The sequence below is a fragment of the Equus przewalskii genome, chromosome 8 (assembly GCF_037783145.1).
Source record: "Equus przewalskii isolate Varuska chromosome 8, EquPr2, whole genome shotgun sequence".
NCBI lineage: Eukaryota > Metazoa > Chordata > Mammalia > Perissodactyla > Equidae > Equus > Equus przewalskii.
Genome location: NC_091838.1, coordinates 52,795,377 through 52,818,604, shown reverse-complemented (window position 1 = coordinate 52,818,604; position 23,228 = coordinate 52,795,377). Strand labels below are relative to the sequence as shown.

At 37.7% G+C, this 23,228-nt stretch overlaps 1 protein-coding gene and 1 long non-coding RNA gene across 10 annotated transcripts in view; one reads left to right on the top strand and one right to left on the bottom strand.

Moving 5' to 3' along the window:
- The window catches only part of OXR1 (oxidation resistance 1), a 458,416-nt gene that overhangs the window by 144,166 nt on the left and 291,022 nt on the right, over nt 1-23,228 (bottom strand). For 2 of the 7 annotated variants that reach the window (XM_070630810.1, XM_070630816.1), the window contains exon 1: nt 18,365-18,656. The exons of the other annotated variants lie outside the window; for them this stretch is intronic. In XM_070630810.1, coding sequence (XP_070486911.1) covers nt 18,365-18,392 — 28 coding nt within the window. In that variant the 5' untranslated portion in view covers nt 18,393-18,656. Of the gene's footprint in view, nt 1-18,364; nt 18,657-23,228 lie in introns of those variants that run through there. 7 annotated transcript variants of the gene reach the window in all.
- The window catches only part of LOC103558465 (uncharacterized), a 73,388-nt gene that overhangs the window by 2,844 nt on the left and 47,316 nt on the right, over nt 1-23,228 (top strand). For 2 of the 3 annotated variants that reach the window (XR_546723.2, XR_546724.2), the window contains exon 2: nt 13,032-13,161. This is a non-coding gene — a long non-coding RNA (uncharacterized lncRNA). Of the gene's footprint in view, nt 1-3,469; nt 3,622-13,031; nt 13,162-23,228 lie in introns of all 3 variants that reach the window. The other variant, XR_011543141.1, reaches the window with a different exon arrangement.

The window sequence follows — 23,228 nt, the reverse complement described above, 5'->3', positions numbered from 1 at the left end:
ATAGGGAATGTATACTAGGGGATGAAAATCTTGGGAGCTGTTACAGCCTGCATATTTGTTTCCCCCCAGAATTCACATGGTGAAACACTAACCCCAATGGGATGGTATTAGAAGGTGGGGCCTTTAAGAAGTCATTAGGATTAGATCAGGTCATGAGGGTGGAGCTCCTATGATGGTATCAGTATCCCTGTAAGGAGCTGAAATGGTCATAGCTCTCTCTCTTGGCTATGTCAAGACACAACAAAAAGACAGCCTTCTGTAAACAGGAACTGTGCCTTCATCAGACACCAGACCTTCCAGCACCTTGATCTTGGACTTCTCAGCTTCCATAGCTGTGAGAAATAAATGTTTGCTGTTTAAGCAATCTAGTCTGTGGTATTCTGTCACACCAGGTTGAACTGAGACAGTTAGAATTCTGTCTACCAGACCTCCCATCCCATCCCATACTTGTCTCTGGAAGATGGTACCTTGTGTGATGTATTTTCTTTTTAATACTTTTTGTATTTTCTCTACACTGACTACATGTTAGCATTCTCCCTCTACAAATGGATCTAAGATCATGTCATTCTTCTACTTAAAATCTTTCAGTGGCTTCTCATCATGTTTGATAGAAAACTCCAAACTCTTAGCAGCCTGGAAGTCTCTGTATGGTCTGGCTCCTACCTGGCCCTCCAGCCTCTTTTTCCTTCACAGAAATTCCTAATTATCTTACTTGTTGTCCATTTCCCTGAGTACCATGTAAGACTAAGGAAGGCAGAGCCCGTTGTGTCTTTTTCTCCAATGTATACCAGTACCTAGCTCAGTGCCTATCACCAAGAAGTTGCTTAGTAAACATGTAATAGGATGAACAAATGCTAATGGCAAATGGGTCTTTCTAAGATCAGCCTATATGACACGAGCCATGTAAATAAACTTGGAATAATACAGAGGATGCTTTTTGCAGTTAAGGAACTTACTGTATCATTAATGAAGCAAAGAGTTTGAACCCTCAACAGTGATAGACTCTCACGTAACAATCACAAAATAGACAGAGCTATTGGATTCTTGTTGATCAGATTACTCTACTGTTAAAGTTCACAAATCAGTGTTATTATTATCCTAAAGCACAAAAGATACTACCATCACTACCATCATTGACATGATTGACAAAAAACTTGGCAGCTTCAAAAGTTGATGTGTTCTTGACATTGGAATTATTCCAATAAAAGTGAACAGCCACTCAGCAGGAATGTTGGAGAAGGGATCTGAGCCTTGTATAAGAGGCTGAAAGAAACTGCTGTCTAGATTGGGCTAAGTAATAAAGGTTTAGAGGATCAATAGGCCACACTTGTCTTGAGGATGGGTTGGTTTGGAAGTCACAATACGTATTTTTAAATTAGTTTGAATATCTTTAGAAAGATAATATGCTCTCGAATTCCCATGGCTTCCATCATTCATATTATTTGAAAATAATCTATATACTCATGTATAGTAATTGCTTGGCCCTGAACAAGCATTTGGGTTTGCCACTCTTAGGCTCTCTAAGGTCTCTTTCAACACCTGATTATAAAGGACAAGGTGACATAGTAAGAGAGTTGTTGGGATGGAGGGATATAAACTTTACACTGAGACTAATCATCACTGTATGACTAGCAAATCCTTTCTCTACGCTTTACCTTTGACATTCTAGCCTACAGAATCTCTCATTTCTTAAGCTTGTGGCTCACTCTGAAGATTTTATCTGTTATCAAAATATTAACTTAACCTTTCCAGTAAGAAACTTGATAACAATCCAATACATCTGTGGACCAAAAGAAAGTTAAAGAATCTCTTTCTGTTACTGGTTGAAGAATAAATATGATCCAGTTCTGGTATTTGAAGGAAGATATATAAAGTAAGAGGCCTCTCTAATTATGTAAATATAAATACTGAATTCAGGCTCGATGTTCTTTTTGATTTCAGGCCATGGAGTTACGATTATACATGATTATATCAGTGCACATTTTAAACTACTGTGGTGGACTGACTTTGTGTCCTACCACCAATTTTTCCTGTTTGAGATGCTGAATTAGTATGTGATAAAGGAGATGCTGACATTTTATCCTTTCAGTAATAAACAGCAATTGGGAAGAAAGAAAAGTATTCATTATGCATGAGAAGCAGGTAACATGATCTTCTAATCTGCCTTTCAGTTAGCCTCCTCAAATGAAATAAGGTCTACTAAGTGAAGCCATTGAACTTGTCTACAAAGTCCCCTTTTTCTCATTTGTTCATAATTTTCTCCAAAACAAAAGCCAATTTTTGTGACAATTTCCCAAGTATCTCAAGTCAAATGAAATCTGGAAGAGAATACTTAAAAACAAATATTTTACAATTATTTTATTGAGGTCATATTGGTTTATAACATTGTGTAATTTCAGGTGTACATGATTAAATATGTTTCTGTATAGACTGCATCATGCTCACCACCAATAGTCTAGTTTTTATCCGTCACCATACTTATGTGCCTCTTTACCCCTTTCTCCCACCCCAACCGTCTTCCCCTCTGGTAACCACTAATCTGTTCTCTTTATCCATGTGTTTGTTTATGAAAGAGAATACTTTTTCAAATCGAGGACACAAGAGGGGCTGGCCCTGTGGCCTAGTGGCTACATTTGGTACGCTCTGCTTTGGTGGCCCGGGTTTGGTTCCTGGGCACTGATCTACACCATTTGTCAGGCTCATGCTTGCTGTGGCAGTGACCCACATACAAAATAGAGGAGGAATGGCACAGATGTTAGCTCAGGGCAAATCTTCCTCAAGCAAAAAGAGGAAGATTGGCGACAGATACTGGCTCAGGGCGAATTGTCCTCAGCAAAAAAACACTGAGGACATAAGAAAAAAATTCTTATTTTTTTTAGTATAATACAATAAATTTTACTCTAACCCTCTCAGATTAATAAACCTGTACTAAAAATAAATAATAAATAAATAAACCTATGTTTGGCATTTATTTAACTAATGTGAGCTTAAGACTGATTGATGAATACCTGAAAACTTAGTTTAATCACTAAGAAATGATGTTAACTGTTTTAAGGCCATGGTGTCGTTTAGCCAATTAGTACTTGGGCCACTGAATAGTCATAGAACAAACAATTTAGCTTCTTGTTCTTACAGAAATAGTCCATCATCCATAATTGGGGAAAAGGATAAAACAAGACTATTTGGCTTGTTAACCAAAATTTAAGATATTATCAACATAATTTATTTTATTACCTGTACTTGAAGTCCACCTTGCCTATAAACTTTAATTGCCTACATAACTTTTAAATGTCATTAAATCTAGATTCATATACTTCTTCTGGAGTAACATTATTTACATACTGAATGACAAATGTTTTAAATTTTTGTGGTATTGCTCAACATTTTTGAGCCAATAGAACACATCATCAATTACATTTTGGTTACAGAGCAAGTAATCAAAGTGATAATTGAAATTTTATTTTCATAGGTTGTATTTCAGCTGTTTCAGGAGGTTGAATGTGAGCCTTTTTATTAGTTGCCTAACGGTGGCTTTAATCTACCACCTCTGCAAATCCCACATGATGGCAGTGTTTCACACCAGTACTCCTGAGGTGTAGTAGAGCACGCGTTCTCATTTTGGTGAGTTGATAAGTCTTTATTTTAGTTGTACTATTATTGTGTTGGTTTCTACATCCAATTAAGTCCAAAGATACTCTTGGCCTCTCACTAACGTCAACCTCTGATGGTGGAAATAAACTGTTCTTTTTCTTAGTTAAATTATAGTCAAGTATTAGTTATTATTAAGGTACTTTCTTCACAAGTCCCCAAAGCCTCAGGTGTAGGGTAAGGAGAACATCATAAAGTTGCCTCTGATGATCCTTAGATTCTCCCCTGTTATGGAGTCATGTGGGAGATCTCAGGATACACTATCAGAGGCCTTGTGATTCTGCAGAGACTGCAGAGTTGATGCACCCCCATGGCTCCTTGCAAGACAGGAAAGGTTACTTTCATACCTATGTGTGCTTATGCAAACAAGTGTTCACACCTGTGCCTTCCTGAGCCACATGAGGATCAGGTATGTTAAGTACAAGGACATAGGCTGCAGGCAAAAGTTGTCTTGAGGAATAACTGAAACTAGTGGCAATATTGGAGGATGAGTGAACTCCAACAGTCATACTGTAAACTTGATCGAATATGACTCCAGTCAGTTAGCCATTAGTGATCCATAATCCATAATTGATACTCATCTAAATATTATAGCATTTGGCAAGCAATGACATATTAGTCCCAAAGTTAGGCTTAATTTAAGGCAGTTAGATTTACTTAAAACATGAGGTGCCTCCTGTTAATTTCTGAGGGCAAGATGTCCCAAAGTTATGAGATTAAATTTTCAAAGACTACATTCAAGGGTGAAATTTATACTAAAATTTTATCCTCAATGTATTCCATCTGGATTATATAAATTTGAATATTAAGCACTTCAAAATTAGCAACAGTTCTGGTCATGAGTTTTGTTTTTATATTTTTATGCTTTCCAAAAATATTAAAAGGCATTAGTTGGAATTACTATACAGCTATGTAACATGTATCTTAAAAACAGCTGTCTTTTGAATTTTGCATCCTTTTGGTTCGCCTTACCCAAAATACTAAACATTAGTCAAAATTAAAATATAACTTCAGATATTCATGAATTATTTTTTGTTTTATGAGATACATTTGTGTTGTAAAGGATGCAATTTCATGCATTAATAATAACACATGTGACCTGTAAATATCACAGACTTGCAGAAAAACAGATTTGCCTGGATATCTGATTATTTTTAGAAAGTGCTCTAAAATTAGGAGATTAAAAAGCACATACACTTAAGGACTCAGACACATAGCATACATATCTGTGAATCACTAACACCATCATTTATAATAATCGTTTTCTTTGGTCCAAAGTTTATTTATGATTAGTTTGAATATTTACACATTTTTGGCACTTGAAGTTGTTGCTTTGTTGAAAAAAGCTATGCTTTCAGTGCTTTCCTTCAATGAATTTCAAGTACTTAAAATTCTATGTAAGAAAACTGACGCATAGGGTAGTAATTGGAAATTGCTTCTTTCCATCATATTTCTCTGAATTGTGTTTGCCATTCTGAAAACTTGGTTAAGCAAAAGTATCTGCACCTTCTGGCTAATTTTGAGTTTTTCTAAGCTAATATATGAGGATTTAAATAGCTTTTGCCCAAATCAGAATACTTATCTCTTTAAGAACTCATAATGGAGCAAAAGACTAAGCAAGAGTAATAGATGAAGAAACTCTCTACTGGACAGGCTCTGGGCCCATGTAACGTCTCTGGCATTAAAAAGAGGGCAAATTCTGTAAGGGCTCAGAGTGGATATAAACAACAGCTAGTGAGAGGTGGTTTGATTCAATGGAAGAAGCACCTGGGCTGATGTCCCGGTTCTGCTACTTCTGTGTGACCCTGGGCTTGAAAGATCACTTGACTTTTCTAAGCCTCCTACGCTTCATCTGTCAAATAGGCCTCATGGGTGTGTGGGAGTCAAATAAAACAGTGTAGGTCAGAGGGCTTTGTCTACTTGAAAGCCCAAAAGAAACCTTATGTATCAAGAATCAAATTTTCAAATTAAGATAATCTAGTGTATTTTTCTCCTCACTGGAGACAGCAATCTGCCACTATTACCTGGAAGAGGCGATAAAGGATAAGAAGTTTCCAAAGTTCTATTTCTACTGTGAGTGAAAAATGAAAATAACTGGGCAATGTTGGTACATCCTGAGCCAAACTTATACATGGCAAGTGAACTGGACTATGGTGCCAATGATCCCTACTGTCTCCTTTTGAGTTAATGACATTTACTGATAATTGCTCTAATCAAGGAAGTCGCAGCCATCCAGATGAAGGAAGACAGTTGTGGACGTTTTCCACCCATATGCCAGATGCATGCTTAGCAAAGAGAAGATGAAGTAGCAGGTAACTCTGAAAGTAGGAATCAAACTCCAGTGAGCAAACCAGGTTTGTTTCCATGGAGTAAAGAGAGGACAGTGGAACAGGACTGAGAAACTGCCAGATGTGAGTAAGTAACCATCAAAACTGGAAGGGTTCTAGAGAGGCCCAGGGAAGGAGTAAGAGTTACTTTGTCTTCCGTAGTGATAGAGCTGTGACATGGACAGGAAGCACCTGGCAGAAGGAAACTGAAGTTGCTAGCAGAAGCAGTGAGCCCCAAGGAGATAACTTATGAGGCACTAAACTTGCAGAGGATGCATGTACAAAGCGGCTAAGCTATCATGTTAGAACGTCAAGAAAAAATCTGAAAAGAGGTGGAGAAAGTCTGATCTAGTCAGATTCCGGATTTTACCATATCCAAGCAGCAAGATTCCTCCGGAAGAAGTTAAAAAGGTTTAGATGAGGGCTGGGGATCATCACATAGGGCTCTGAAAGGGAAGTGTTGAGACAAATCACAATCACCAGGAGAAAGGTATGGAAGGCCCCGGGCTGAGAAGATTTTGAATGGGAGGTTCTACAACTGCAACTTCTTGTGTAGTCTGAATAACTGATCAATCAAGTTTTTTATTTATCAGTTGAAAGACCCATATGGGCCAGAAACTGTGCTAAGCCCTGGGGATAGTGATGGAGAAGATACAATCTCTGCCCTCCAGGAGCTCACAGACCAGGAAACAAGCAAATACAGAAGAAGCAGTTAGTACTATGATAGGGATAAACATAGGGTTCTGGGGCAACACAGGAGTAGGGAGCATTGATTCCAGTTTTGGTGGAATCAGGGAAGGCTCACCAGAGGAACTGATGCCAAAGTAGAGACCAGAAGAATCTTTTAGGGTAGCTAGAGGAGGTGACAAAGAACAGCATGTGCAAAGGTCCAGAAGCAAGAGACAGCTTAGCAAATGAGGAAAAGGAAGTAGCTCAGTATGGGTGGAGTGTAGACAGTGAAAGGAAAATTGACATAGGATGGCATAGAAAGGTAAGCAGAGGGCAGATCATGAAAAGCCTTGTGAATCATAATCAGAGGTTTGAGGAATAAGAAATCACAGGGGGGGGCAATGAGGGACCACTGAAGGGTAAGCAACTTAAGCCAATCTATAAGCTTCATTTATATATTTCATTCATATTCATTCTATAATTCCATCTGCCTCAATGAGTTATAATGAACATCAAATAAAATCATATGAAAGAACTTTATAAACTATAAAGCTTTATAGAAACATGTTGTAATATTACTCCCTTCCCTCATTGGAAAAATACAAAGTACCAAAAATAGATATTCTTTAAGAGGTTTATTTTGTAGAATTGATTGTATTAAATGCTTCTTCCCCACTTTGCTGTAAAGATATGCATTCCATCAGTATACAAACCATGTACCAGTTCATCACCACTCAGCTTATACTGCTTTGATAAATGGAAAAAAAGAAAAAACCAGAGTGGGAAACTCAATAAAAAATACTCACTTCCCTTCTACAGGTCATTGTTCAAAAGTCACATGAGGCCCACCTTGACTCTCTTATTTAAAAATACAATGTGCACACCACCCCCCCACCCCCATTCCCAGTCCCTCTTAGCCTGCTCTACTTTGACTTTTCCCTTTGCACTTATTTCCTTCTAACATACCAGGAAATTGATTATTTCTTAGTTCCGGTATACAAGCTCCTTGAGGGCAGGGATCTTCAACTGTTTCATTAACTGATGGATTCCTGGTACTTAGATGGGTGCCTGGCACTAGTAGGTGCTCAATAAATATTTATTGAACTAATTGAATGACTAGATGGAAGGGAAGTTCAGTAGAAATTTTACTAAAATTTATATTTTTAAAATAATATGATAAATTTAAATTAAAAAATTAAGAAAAAGAAACACTTAGAAGGCATTTCCAAAAATCTAAAGCCTTATTCAACACTTTCTTTTCAAGGGTTCCTATCATCTAGTCTGTTATGACCTGGATCTCTCAACAGCCTATAGCCAGACATGCGACAGATCCCATTTCCAAAATTACTCATGTGGACTAAATTCGAATTTCAGCAAGTCACAGAGAATTTGAATATTGCTCTAGGAGTTTTATTTGCCACCTTTATTGGATATGCCTCACGTCTATTATGCCTGTGGGCTCATTTACAAGCAAGGAGGAAAAGGCCACTTCTACCATTACTGCATGTGGGTAAAAGGGACCATAAAAACAAGATAAATGCTGTCTTTCTTCCTTTTTCCCCCCAGAAGGTACAGTTCTGGCACTCTTAAGGAGAAATCTTGCCTCTGTTTGAACAGAGAGTGGAATAATGTGACTGGTTGTTAATAAAGCAGAAAGCGAGTTCTGTGCATGATGCTTTTTTAGAGTCCAGGGACCAGGAGTCTATGATCATTTTAAAACAAGGGTTGCAAATTGGTGGTCCACAGCTGGCATCTGGCCCCCACACAGAAGAGTGTGATTTTGCCTACAGCTTTCAAAAACTTTTTTTAAATAATTGTCAACACTTAAAGAACAGGAGACTTTTCATAAAAATCCAGAATGTCAACCACATTGAAGAATCTGGCAGCAGTGGGCAGGCATTTCTGCAGAGCAACAGCTTACTGGAGCTAACCAGGAGCTGCCTGTTTGACCAGGCAGGTGCTTTCCAGTTCCAGAATCTCCCGCTGGCCACTTTCCCTCCTGTGTAGCACTTGCCCCTGCAGACCTGGGAGATTGTGCAAAGATTGAGCACATTTTGATGGAGGAGAGACCAGTTCTGGTTCACTTGTGCCCACTCTGGTATTTGTGTTCCATGGGTCCCTTCTGACTCTTGGCAGCAATACGAATCAGTCCATTTTTACCAGTGTCCTTGGGTCCAAATTCTATGCCTCATATCACCCCTGACTGGACCTCTTATCTTTTAGGTGCCAGTGATTTTTGGTCTCTTTAGCTAAACTCTTAGAAGAGGTTTGCTCTTAGAAGAGGTCTTGAACTCATTCATACTGAAGGCAGAAAGACAGATGAGAACTGCAAGGCTCCCAAGCGGAGCTATAACTCAAATAAATAATAAAGTTCTTAAAATGAAATAAACAAGTAAGCAGTAGTTAGGGGTGGGGATGTGGAAGAGGTTTCCAAGGCTTCTGAGGGCCCAACATCATTCCTCCATTCTTGTGTGTAACAAAGAAGACCCCCAGCTTTGCCGCTTTCAGGACCACTTTTACAAACTGCCAGATGAAGTAGATGATGAATTAATTTAGAAGATGATGAGACTTTTCTCAGCAACTTTGGTGCTGACATGCCCCTGTCAAGGATTCACTTTACTGGGAACAAAGAAGCAGCCAGCCCTCAAAATAGACAGAGCCACATGTCCTACAAACTGCCAATTGGAGAAAAACACTAAAGCCTCAACAATGTAATAGACAACTTATGTTTTATTTGCCCTGCTTGAGACTGAGGTTTGGTGGCCATTCAATGGGGCTTGGTAGGACCCTCAACTTCATTCTTTTCTGTATACAGCCTGGGCAAACGACCAACGCAGACTCTAAACCATGAGTTTGTAGTCTTATTATCTACAAGTGAACTTGGTTAAATTAGAATCAATTAAATCAGGTTGATCAAGTACCTACTACGTATATGCTCCCATTCTAGGTCTACGTGCTGTTTGGGATGCAGAGATCAGTGAAATCAATTCTGGGCCCACTACTGTATATGGTAACTTGATACAAATAGGACAGAAAAAGAACGCCTCTTAGAGGATGCAGCCCTGTGTCATGGGCTGGGTTTGGTGAGCAGAGCTCCAGTCGGATTTCAGCCACAAATCACAGGCCTGGTTTAGTAGCCTGGTGAAAGGGTCAACATGCACACTCATACTAGGGCTCTGCAAGTCCTAGTCCTTGATCTCAAGATTAGAATCTAACAGTCAATGAGGCAAGTACCTAATGAATATCCCAGGATAGAGATTAACACAGGAAGCTATGCTTGAAATGCTACAGAGTTCAAAGGATGCAATTATTATACAGTTGAGGGATCAGGAAAAGCTTCACAAAATAAATCTTAAAAGAGAGGTTGCAATGGAAAGAAGGGGCTCAAGGGAGGGTTTCTAGATAGAGGAAAACACTGGGAAAAGGAACAGGGCATGGGAAGGTGGGGGCACATTTAGGAAACATGATGTGGTTCAGTATTGCTAGAGTTTATGTAATGTTTATATAAATGGTGGAAAAGGGTGGTAAGGCTTTAACAGTACACTGGGTCCATGACATGGAAGACACTGAAGGCCAAGGTGAGGATTCTAATTTTGATGCAGTAGCCACTGTCTCAAGTGTCATTGAGCAGGAGCTAGTGATAAAGATAACAGCTAACAGTCATTTAATACTTACTGGGTGCCAGGCATTTTGCTAAGCTCTTGGCATGCACTGTCTCATTTAACTCTCATGACAATCCCATCAAATGTGTACTGTTATTGTCTCCATTTTACAAATAGGAAACTGAGCTTAGAAAGGTTAATGTTTCCATGACTGTGTAGACTAATAAATGGGAGAGCTGGAGTCAAGCCCCTTTACGATTCCAAAACCCCTAAACATCAGTGCTCTCCTCATTTGACAAGTCAGAGTGATGTTTTGGCACTGGTGAGTAAAATGAATGGAAATGGAGAGAGAGGATAGAAAGACTGCTGCAATGCTCAGGTGTGAGGCAATGAGGACCTGAAGTGGCAGTGAAGAAAAAGAGGAAAAAGAGGAAAAGAGAAAGCTAATTCAACTGCCATTTCAGAGGAAGAATACATTTCAGACTTACTAACTGGCTGTTCAGGAAAGAGACTGTTGTTAATATAGGTTTTAAAGTGAGTTTTAAAGCAGATAGGGAGTGCTAGAGATAAAAGTGTGAAAATGGTAGAAGCAGGTTTCCAGGGACAGTTGAGCTAGAGGGGCCTGATGGATGTTCAGATAAAGATATTCAGGAGGCATGATGGCTGGAGCACTAGCAGCCATGTTAAAGTCGGGAGGATGGCAGAACAGAAAGACAGAGCTGCATGACTTTACGCAACCTGAGCTGCCTAACTCTGGTCATTTTGCATGAGTATAATGGCTTAACTTATCTAAATACTGGAGTTGGATCTCTGTTACCACCAGCTAAACATACTTCCTTTCTGTTATAGATAAATATATATGTATTTTCACCAAAATACTGGAAAATTTAGTTCTGATAGCTCAAATTGTTTTCATTGATATACACAACTTATGAAAATAAGGTCGAGGATTCTTTATTACTCCACTATAGTACTGCTGCTGCATTCATGGAATGAATGGCTTTTGTTCTTTCATAAATTACCGATCCAGATAAAGTTGATGTAAAGTAGGTAAGAAGTTTTAGAACAATTTACTCAAACTTTGGACAAGGAGGAAAATTTTCAGCTAAAGGGAAATTAGAAGTATTTAAAAATAAAAATATCATATTTTATTGCTGGGAAGGAAGCTTAGGAATAAAAAAGGGCTGTATATTAAGAGATATGAGAGTTGGTCTTCATATTTTTCTAAAAAGAGGTATGAAAAGAAATCTATTGCTAACTACATGATGTGGGATTCTAGATTTTCTAAGGATCAAGCTAAAGCCGTGGCAGTTTAGTTGGCCACAAATCCAATCCCACCCCAAAGGGGTCACATGAGGAAGAAAAAGAGAGGGGGCCTCCAGCTGCATCTGATGGCATAACACGTGGGGAGGTTATCGTTCTATTGTCCGCTAAGATTTAGGGGACTCTGCCCAATGCTGGGAGCCACCCTGTGAGGGGGACATTGACAAACCAGGGAACATCAGAAAGCAACCAGGCTAAAGACTGTGGTGAGAAAGAGGGCTGGAGAACTAGGAAGGTTAGGTCTCCAGAAAAGGAGGTCCAGGTGGGACAGAACTTAAACATTCCCCTAACTAGTTGCCCTTTACCAACTCTTGTTGTCCCACAATCTATTTTCCTTTCAACGTCCAGAGGGAGCCCCTTATATCAGGAATAAGGTTACTCTTCTGATTAAAATTCCCCAATAGCTTCCCCCTGTAATTTAGAATAAAATCCAAGCACCTTAGCATGACCTGGCCTCTGTTACTCTCCCTGCATGCCCCTCTAACACAGCCACCTTGACATTCCAAACTCACGTCCACTCCCGGGCCTTCGCACATGCTGTTCCTTCTGCCTGGCTTGCTTTTCCCTAGAGCTCCAAAAGCTTGGCTTCTCCTCTTCCTTTCAGCGTCATCTCCCCAGAGAAGCCTGTCCTAAATACTCCTGGAGTCAGAAGTGGTTTTGTTTCAAATTTTGGCTCTCCCTCTTAGGATCATTCTGGCTTTGCCTCAGTATCTTCATCCGTAAAGTGAAGCAGCTACTTGAGAGCTGCTGTGAGAATCAAATGAAGGAAATCACAGAAAGCATTTTGAACAGCACCTTTTATGTTACATTCTCATAGTGTCCCATAAATATTAGTTATCACCATTACTATTTAATGCCTCTATCATGACCTTAAATTATTCTATCTATTGATTTTTTCTGATTTATTGGCTATTTACTCACACAAGAACATGAGTTCTATCAGTGCAGAGATCTTGGTTTTCACTTCTCCATCTTGAGTGCTTCTAACAGTACCAGGCCTGTAGTAGGCACGATTTTAATTTAACAGGAGAGAGACAACATGGCAGTGCAGGAAGAAGTGAGTCTTCAATAGTCTAATCCTGAATCTTCCACCATCTGTGTCACCTTGGTCACTTTCGTGGCCTGTTTCCTCTTAAGTATGATTCTACAATATGGGTTACAGAGTTGCTAATTTTGTAAGATTGGAGATGTGAAAAATTAAAGTTACATATCAGGCAGCAGGGGGCAGCAGTGTGTCGAAAAATGCACCTGCAACTCTAAGGCCCAGGTGTCCTCTCATTTCCCTTTAACTAAATAACTTGCATTTAAATACTCCATGAAGTCATCACATCCTGTGAGATAAGGAAAGAACTGATATCTTCAGAGAAATGATGTGCAAACTGTCTTTTCTTTCTGTAAAACTGGAGTTTTCAATTCAAGGATCAAGGAAAACTCATTCTTGCCTTCTGATTTTATTTCCAAGTGGGAAGCAGTAAGTTCTGGGACCCACAAGAATCGGATTTAAGGATTGTGCTGGTGATGGCAGTGATATTTCCAGTTCCACCGTTTACTAGCTGTATGACCTTGGAAATGTTGGGGATAAGAAGTAAAAGGTAACTTATCTATAATAATACTATTTAATTCTCAGACCAACCCTAGGAGTTAGATATTAAAATGTCAAACAGTGAGAGATTAAGTAATCTGCCTAAAAGCATGCAGCTGAGATATACAAACCCTGATAGGAAGCTTTTAACTGTTATGTCATACTATAAGAAATTGCTTGGTTTAAAAGTAAATGAGGGACTATATGAATTCCTTGCAAATAAATGCAAACTAAGGAGCAAGGAATATCTCCCCCAACCTTGCTTGAAAAATTAGATAATTAAATAAGAGGTTCAGTATTCAGCTAACCAAATATCTGGCAGACCCACAGAAAGTAACTCAAGACAGCTTGGGAGTCCTTTTGAAACAGACTAAATTTCCACACCATCATCCTGCTTTCTTTTTTTCATTTGTTCATATTTAGAACGTGTTTAGCTGGCCTTATCTTCGTGGGCCTATCATTCTGAGTAATTTCTTATCTAAATCTGTCTCTTTCCTTTCTCTATTCTCAGGCATTTTAGTAACTTTCTTGTTTTTTCTTTTCCTTTTCCCCAGCTCAAAAATAACAATAAAACTCATCAGTTCAAATATTAACATTTCCATCTAGAAAAGCCATAAGAAAGGGAAATACAAGCCAATGAGAAAGAGAAAACCTATGGGAAGGGGACATAGAGAGGTTTCAAGAAGAGAGGGGGAAGAAAAGCCAGATTGTAGAGCTTACATAGGCACAGCAGTGGCCATATACGTGCATCCACTGAGGATTACACATCGACCTATTTGGACTTCTATAAGAAATTTAGCCTATTCTTTGTAAGAAATGACGAAATCCAGCCATTTGTGACAACATGGATGGACCTTGAGGGTACTATGCTGAGTGAAATAAGTTAGAGGGAGAAAGTCAAATACCATATGATCTCACTCATAAGTAGAAGATAAAAACGACAAAAAAAACACCACACACACACACACACACACATAGCATTGGAGATTGGACTGGTGGATACCATTGGGGAAGGGGGTAGGGGGGAGGGCAAAAGGGGTGATTAGGGTCACATGTGACAGGATGCACTATAATTAGTGTTCGGATGGTGAACATGATGTAATGTATCCAGAATTTGAAATATGATGTACATCCGAAAAAAATAAAAATTTATTTTTCTCCTTTTATCCCATTGTCCTACTTTTGGGAAGATTTGCTCCAAGGTTTTTACTGAGTTTTTCATTTATACAACCAGATCTTTAATCTCATAGCGCTTTTCTTTTTTGTTTTTGGAATATTCCCTCTTGTATCACCCTATTCTGGTTTCAGATATACAAAATGTTTTATCTTGTTGAAAATATTACTGATGTCTTTAGAAGTTTTTCCTTTTTTCTGTATATTTTCTGTTCCTTCCAAAATTTTTTTTTCTGTGTGTTTGGTTTGGCCAATGTTCTCATAGTAGAATCTTTCCTAATGTAAGTGCACTTAAATTAAATTCTCGATGTAAGAGTGCTTAAATTAGCTTTCCTATTTAAGAGTAGGGCACTAAAAAAGCTTATGGGTAGTGAGGCTTGTCAGCTGTGGTCTTCACTGTAAGATTCTCTGGTTGAACTGATTCCCAGGAGAATTCTTAATGTCACTAACTTTAGGTCTTTTCTCCAGGGTCAATCTACTTTGTAAACAGACTTTTTCAGTCTTACCTTTATTCCTACTTTCTGAAAACCCAATATCACTACTGTCTTGGGGAGTTCTGTGCTGTAAATTTGGTGCTTCTCAGCTTCTCTCACTGCTGGCCTTAGCTTTCTTGGGTCTCCTAAGTCATCTGATTTCCAGCTTCCAAAATACTGTTGCTGTTATTTTCTATTTTGTTTTTGTCCTTTTGCCCAATGTCTCTTTAAAAAAAAAAAATCACTTTACTGTCATTTTAGTTGAGTGTGGAAAAGGAACAGACCTTAATGGTTATATTTAATCTGCCATCCTTAACTAGAAATCTCGCTTCCAGACATGATTTTAAAATGTTTGAAATGCTTAGAAGAATGTAATTTACTACATTTGTAGATTTGATTTATTAGTTTTATAGGAGTTAAGTGCTTAGAAAGCATTGGCTTATTACATTTTAAATCTGCCCCATTAGGCGTTTATAGTGTTTGTTAAAAATCACATAAAAATCATGATTTGTTAAAAATCATTTGTAAGTGTACTTCGAAATGTTTAAAGAAGTTTATTTAACTACGATTGTAAATGAGAGTAAATTTCAGGGGAACTTAATCTGTTACATTTATGAACTATGGAATCAAGTAACTATATTTTTACACAAAAATACTTATAAAATGTGCTTAAATCTCAAGGGAAAAACTGTGCTTTCTAGCTAATATTGTTTATAAAAGTTATATATTAAACAAAAATAACTTTAAATGTTCTTTTTCACAAAGTCAATCCCTCCTCCAAGTTGAAACCTAACTGATGAACTTGGAGGACATTATGCTAAGTGAAAAAAGGCAGATACAGAAGAATAAATACTACATGGTCTCACTTACATGAGGAATTTAAAATAGTCAAACTCATAGAAGCAAAGAGTAGAACTGTGGTTACTAGGGGCTGTGGGGAGGTATTAGTCAAAGGGCACAAAATTTCAGTTATGCCAGATGAATAAATCCTGGAGATTTATTGGTCAACATAATGCCTATAGTTAACAATAGTGCAGTGCATACTAAAAAAATTTTCTAAGAGGGTAAATCTTATTTTAAATGTCCTTATCATAAAAAACACATAAGTAAAGAGGGTGGGAGAAAACTTTTGGAGGTGACGGATATTTATGGCATAGATTGCAGTGATGGTTTCACAGCTATATAATTATTGCCAAACTCATCAAGCTGTACACATTAAATATGTACAGCTTTTGTATGTCAATCATACCTCAATAAGGTACTTAAAAAAAACTAATTGATGAGAATAAATAAAAAAATAGCATAACTACATCATGTCATTGAAGTGTAGAAGCCTTGGAAATGGAACTTTGTTTCGATTTTGGCTGACGACCACAGGTACCAAATACCTCTAGATTCTAAAAGTGATGCTAAGAAACTATAACACTGGTTTGTCAGTATTAGCCCATCACATACCTAAAGGGTATCAAAGGGTTGATATGGAGGGTGCTGAGAGAGAATTTCTTTGGAGAAAGTGGTCAGTATATCGTGCTCCCCCAACCCCTGCCCCAATATGGTGTGGGGAGCTGGCTAGGGAAAGCTTCCTTCACATGTCAAGCAAGTGAGAGTCTTCAAGGGGACGAGTAGAGAACCTGGAAGTAACCAGCTGGCCAGAGAAAGAGAAGGAGGCCGTGTAAATATTGAACTTCACTTCTACCAATGGCAGAGCAAAGTGGTCTATTTTCTGGAAACCAGATGCCATAGTAGGTAACTACCAAGATGCCATGGTAGCTAATTCCCTGGAATTGTTTGAAAAGGGTTCTCATGCAAGAGGGACACCCAGCTAATGAAAGGAAATCCCAGAAGTCATCTGAGGGGCTGGTGGTTTGGAGTAACTGTATATGGTTAGACATCCTCTAGCTTAATTCTGTAGACTTCCATAGAAGTACATCCATTATCTGAAATGACTATTGTAACAAACTAAGGCAAATAGCTGGTTGGCTCTGTTGTTACTGTCCACCAGAAAATGGTGCTCCCTTGTTATTTCATTGGCAAAAGACTGCTAGACTAGAAAGAAAAAAAGTACTATTATAGCTATGGCTGAACATTACCTATCATCTCCAACTATTACTAAAAAGGCCTCTAAAAAAGTCAAAAATCTCTATTTTTCTCTCTTTAATCCCAATTTTCTCTAAGAAATCTCCTATTTGTTTCATGTCTACTTTGTGACTAAGTCCATAGACTTCTCTAGAGTCTCGCTGTATTGTGGTATTTTCCCTCTAATTTTGTTATTATTAAGCTTTACTCATAAATTACTTAATAAGAAATTTTGTTTTTTAAGATTAGCAAAGGCTAAGTTGAAATCCCATAAAAGACTCTTTATTTTTATTTAAAAATAAAAGTATTGGGGCTGGCCCCGTGGCCGAGTGGTTAAGTTCGCGCGCTGTGCTGCAGGCAACCCAGTGTTTCGTTGGTTTGAATGCTGGGCGTGGACATGGCACTGCTCATCAAACCACATGCCACATGCCACATGCCACAACTAGAAGGAAACACAACGAAGAATACACAACTATGTAGCGGGGGGCTTTGCATCCCACATGCCACAACTAGAAGGACCCACAACGAAGAATATACAACTATGTACCGGGGGGCTTTGGGGAGAAAAAGGAAAAAAAATAAAATCTTTAAAAAAATAAAAGTATTCTCCATTGTTGAATACTTAGCACTCAGAAGAAATTATAGTAAGTTCCACAATGGCAGGGGCATTTCTATTTTATTCCTTATGCTAGATTACATAACACAAAATAAATATGGGAAAGAAAATTTCATTGTCCCCAGGTTTGCTATTTTTAGCTGTCACAGACAGCAAGTGCCTTGTTTTTGGCTTATTATTAACTTTCATTCTGAGACTTCCACATAATCTTGTCTTATCTAAGGTCTTTGTTATTTTTATTTCTCTCCAAGCTATCATGAGTTTTGACCAATATTTGTTTTGTTATACTTTAAAAACATCCTATCTGTCTTGCTGTCTTTTTCTATCAATTAGTTTAATAAATTATTTGACAGCATTAGAAAATTTATCAGTCACTTTCTGGAAAACGTTAAATTTTCTGATTTTCTTTTCATACTAGCAACTCTTTTTACAAGCTAAATATTGTTATAGTGAGTAAATGTCACAATAAATATATTTTAATTTCATTTTGTTCACCTGTTCTCATGTTTAGAGTGAAAAAAGATATTTGCTCCAAGAATTTAAGAAATATAAACAAGAAAAATCAAACATTAATAGAAATAAAATAAATGTTTTAAAGAATTTTTTTTTAAAGCTCATACTGCAGAATCAAAATATTACAGAGAGCTAACAAAAGTAGTGCTCTTTTCTTGAAGTCAAAGGTTGGCAATTTCTGGTACTTATTCCACAGGAGGACCACTATACCAATACCCCAAACCACTGATATTTGCATAAGATTCTACTATTTGGTTAATGTCCATGCTTTAGTAGCAGGACTCTGCTTTCTCTAAACTAATGATTGACATTTCAAGCAAATGGGAAATAGAAAAACAGAAGGCAGGATTTCAGAAACTTACATCTCAGCTTCATGGATATTGGGCACATTTCCTTGGAATTCAGCCTTCTGCAGCAGTGGGTTGGTGATCTGTCTTTCAAACATTCTTGCTATTTCACTGGATTTATTTCCATCCTGAATTCTAAATCTCTAAGTACAGAGTGCCTTTGAATAGCACCATTTTTTTCTCCATTTTTAGCAGACTATTGAAGTGAGAAGTCTACACCTTCCCACTTGTCTCTAACTACTTTTAAGAAGGTTTTAGAGCTGGGTAAGACAGTGGTAGTCAAAAGAATGAAGAAACAAATATGCGTTTTAGGTTCAAAAGAACAAGTTATTCATTTACTCAGGGAATGTTCTGGGAAATATTTAGCTTCTGAAATTAAATGCATTTAGAAGCTGGAGAACATTTAAATGGGTCAGCCCCATAACGTTCCTCACCAAGTATTAGCTTCAGTAATATTACATTTTGTGAAATAAAAAAAATAGATTTCATCATCAAAAAAGTGAAAAAGATATAATGTTTTACAGACAGTAACAAGTGTTGGCGAGGATGTAGAGAAATTAGAATCCGAGTGCACCACAGGTAGGACTGTAAAATGGTGCAACCACTATGGAAAAGTTTGGAGGTTTCTCAAAAAATTAAAAATAGAACAACTATAGGATCCAGTAATGCTACGTCTGGATATATATCCAAAGGAGTTGAAAGCCAGGTCTCAAAGAGATATTTATACACCCATGTTCATAACAGCACTATTCACTATTCAGCAGCCAAGAGTTGGAAGCAACCTAAATGTCCATCAATGGATGAATGGATAAACAAAACGTGGTGTGTGTATATATATATATATGTGTGTGTGTGTGTGTTTATACATATATATATATACATATATACACATATATATGTAGAATGTTATACAGCCTTAAAAGGAGGGAAATCTTGTCACATGATACTATATAGGTGAACCTTTAGAATTTTATGTTAAGTGAAATAAGCCTGTCACAAAAAGACAAATACTATATGATTCCAGTCATATGAGGTATCTAAAATAGTCAAATTCATAGAAAAAGAAAGTAGAATGGTGGTTACCAAGGGTTAGGTGTAAGAGGAAAAGGGAAAATATAAGTTTTATGGGGATAGAATTTCAGATATGCAAGAAGAAAAAGTTCTGGATATCTGTTTCACAACAATGTGAATATATTTAACAATATTGAATCATACAGCCAGCCCTGGTGGTCTCATGGTTAAGATTTGGCACTCTTACCACGGCAGCCCAGGTTTGTTTCCCAGTCAGGGAACCACACCACCTGTCTGTCAGTTGTCACAGTGTGGCAGCTGCATGTTGCTGTGATGCTGAAAGCTATGCTATGGGTATTGCAAACACCAGCAGGGTCACCCATGGTGGACAGGTTTCAGCAGAGCTTCCAGACTAAGACAGACTAGGAAGAAGGACCTGACCACCCACTTCTGAAAACATTGGCCATGAAAACCCTAGGAACAGCAGTGGAGCATTGTCTGATATAGCACAATCTCTATTAGGCAGGATTCCGCTCTGCTGGACACAGGGTCACGAGGAGTCAGAATTGACTCTGCGGCACTAACAACAAAACAACAACTGAACTACACACTTGAAAATGAAATGTTTAAGATGGAAAAAAAAAAAAACAAGATACAATGTTTTGAAGGATTCTTATTTATTCTCTGCCTGTCATTCTGAGCATTTAAAGTCACAGTTGCCAGTCAATCATACCCAGGAGGAAAATGCTGGTCATCATTATAAGCTTTCCAACAGAAATCATGAATAATGATTTTATGCAGCTGGCTGGAAGTGTGTGGTCAATGAGAATGCACACGCTGTTGCTGTGAGCCTAGGATGATAACACCAGCACCTGGGCTGCTGCCATGAGACAAGGGAAACTTTTGGGAGTTTTAAACAACCATTACTACCCCAAGCTTCCTTTAATTGAAGAAATAAACATCTCATAAAAGGCTAAATTATATAAAATCAAGAACATATAGCACTGTGATTATGAATATGGGCTCAGAAATCAGTCTATCTGAGTTTGAATCCTGACTCCCCTACTTAGAGGCTGTGTGACTGGACAAATTACTTAAACCTCACTAAGCTTTAAGCTTTCTATCTCTCATCTGTATAGTGAAAAACTCGTAATACTTTGTGGGATTCTCATGAGCAGTACATCAGATGAAGTATGTCAATACTTACTGCAGTGCCTGGCATGTAATAAACACTGAAATCTTGGCTATCCTTAAAACTTTTTTTTTTTGGAAGATATATTTGAAGCTAGAGATTTTTCTTCTCAATATTTTGAGTGGAAAAATAAATCAAACTGTTTTAGTAAGTCTCTAAAATCAGGTTTTATAATTATTTTGATTTTGTAGATTACTTGGTTCCTTCAAATATTAAGGTATTAAATATTTAAATATTAACAGTATTCATTTTTACCATTGTTACCTTCAAACTCTGTGACATCTCGTGAAGTAGCAAGAGAGTTTTTTGGCATCACCTTGAAGTAATGGATAAAATATTAAATTTGGGGTAACAATATGAGGTGTAGGTATGCTGCTGACTACTACGTAGTCAACAATATAACTATGTTACATCAGACACATATGTAAAGTTTACATCTTTGGGTCAGTCTCCTCATATGGAAAATTAATTTCTTTCAAACTCTTGAAAGTGAATTAAATGTGATCAATTGTAATCCTGCCTACAAAAAAACCTGTAAACTCTAACACTATTCAAACGTAAGTAATAAGTTCTTTAGAGTTATTTGCTAATTAAAATGTATGGTTAGACTAAGAATCGACTATATATATATAAGATGTATATTATCAGTAACTTCATTGAAGAGTCACTGTCTAGGGCCAAAAAGTGTGAGCCAATTACACGTAGGTTCGCTTTCATGGGTGAAAATTTTATATTTGTCTCATTCGTGGACCCAAAATGCCAACTCAGCCAGACTGTTAATTGCTTAGCCCAGCAATTCAGCTTTGGAACAGGCTGTTCTAAGATTTCCATTCTGGTCACTGCTTCTTCGAGATTCCTACAGTCTTTGTGCCTTTCAAACACAGAATGAAATAAGAGTCAAAGTGATTTAATTAGCAGTGATTTTTCTCCCTTTTTCATCTATGGAAACAGACACCACATAGAGATGGAGAGTTCAATAGTTGTGCAAGGGAAGCTATGTCTACTTAATAATCCTCCCACAATATTCATAAGTTGGGAAAATAGTCATTTAGACATGATATTCAATTTTAGAGGTCAACAAAGTCATCAAGTAAAATGATCGGAAGGATAATAAAAGCAATGGCTAACATTTGAGTGCTTTTTCTGAGCTGGAGAGTTTCAAGCAATTTACACAGATTATTTAACTTAATCTTCACAATAATTTTGAGGCAGATACATTCTATTCATGTTATCCTTAAGAAAACTGAAGTACAGGCAGGTAAAAAAAACTTGCCTAAGGTCACATAATTAGTAAATGGTTGAACCAAGCTTTGAGCTCAGTCCATCTGACTCCAAGCCAGTGAACTCAGCCACAAGGCTTCATGAGATCCCTCCCTGAATTCTCAGAGATAACCAGAGATGAAAAAATAGTCAGCTACTTCTCCCACTTTGGTCTAGGCTTTTCTGCTCATTTTATTTAGTTAGAGGCTGGCGGTCAGTGAGGCTAGGGCTAACCCTGGCCTTAGGTAAGATGAAAGGACATATAAGAGAACCAGAAGTCTGAGGAGTTCCAAGTGTCAAGGAACAGCAATTACAGGATGTCAGATAGGAAGGGAGGAGTTCTACATGGTTACTGTATAACCAACTAGAGCTATAAATAGGGAGGTACAGCAAAAGGCAAGCAGTAAGCCAGAAGTGTGGTCTGGGGTAAGCCAGGAACCCAGAGTCAGCTCAAAAATTCTGGAATCAAAATAGTCATGGCTAGAGACAAGCAAAGGAAGAGGGAGTCATGAATTTCAGGAGCTGTGAGAGGTCAATCCAAGTCAGCAATAAAGGAGGTAGCATCATCTCAGGAGGGTTTGGTATATTTCCTTGCTATGTAAGAAAAAGGTTGAGAAGGGTGAGAAGATTATCTAGGTGGTAACTAAGGGCAAATGTGCCACCATAGTCCTGGTTGAGTTCAGATGATGGCAGAAACAGGGTAGAAAAAAATGGGAAGATGGGACAACTTTGTTGATAAGAACAATGCAAACACCATGTAAATACCATTGAGGTGATGAATATGTAACCAGGTGTGCTAAGTATTCTGCCAACTAATGAATTTAGTACTCAGAGTCCAGAACTCAGATGCAAGTGGGACAATGAAATTAACCTACTTCATAAATTAACAATTGATCTATTTTACAACCATATTAAATTTCTAAGTTTTTTTCCATCCTATCTTCCTGCCACATTTTTACAATTACATATATATATACACACATATATGCACATATATACAATATGTATATACTTGTATATTGTATTTGCATATATGTAATTATATATATTAACACACCCACAGTAGTTCCCCTCTATCCATGGGGTATACATTCCAAGACCAAGACCCCCAGTGGATACCTGAAACTTAGGATAGTAGCAAACCCTGTATACACTGTATCAGTATACGTACATATTTATGATAAAGTTTAATTTATAAATTAGGTACAGTAAGAGATTAACAATAACTAATAATAAAATAGGATATAGAGTCAAAATTATAACAAAGTTAACAAAAGGTACCGTAGATCTTAGTGACCTCAGTATATGATATTTTTTCTTTCCTTATTGAGAACTTTCACCTTTTCACTTAAAGGAAGCACTTTGTGGCTTCTCATGGCATATCCAAATTGTCAGCATCGTTACTCTTGTGCTTTG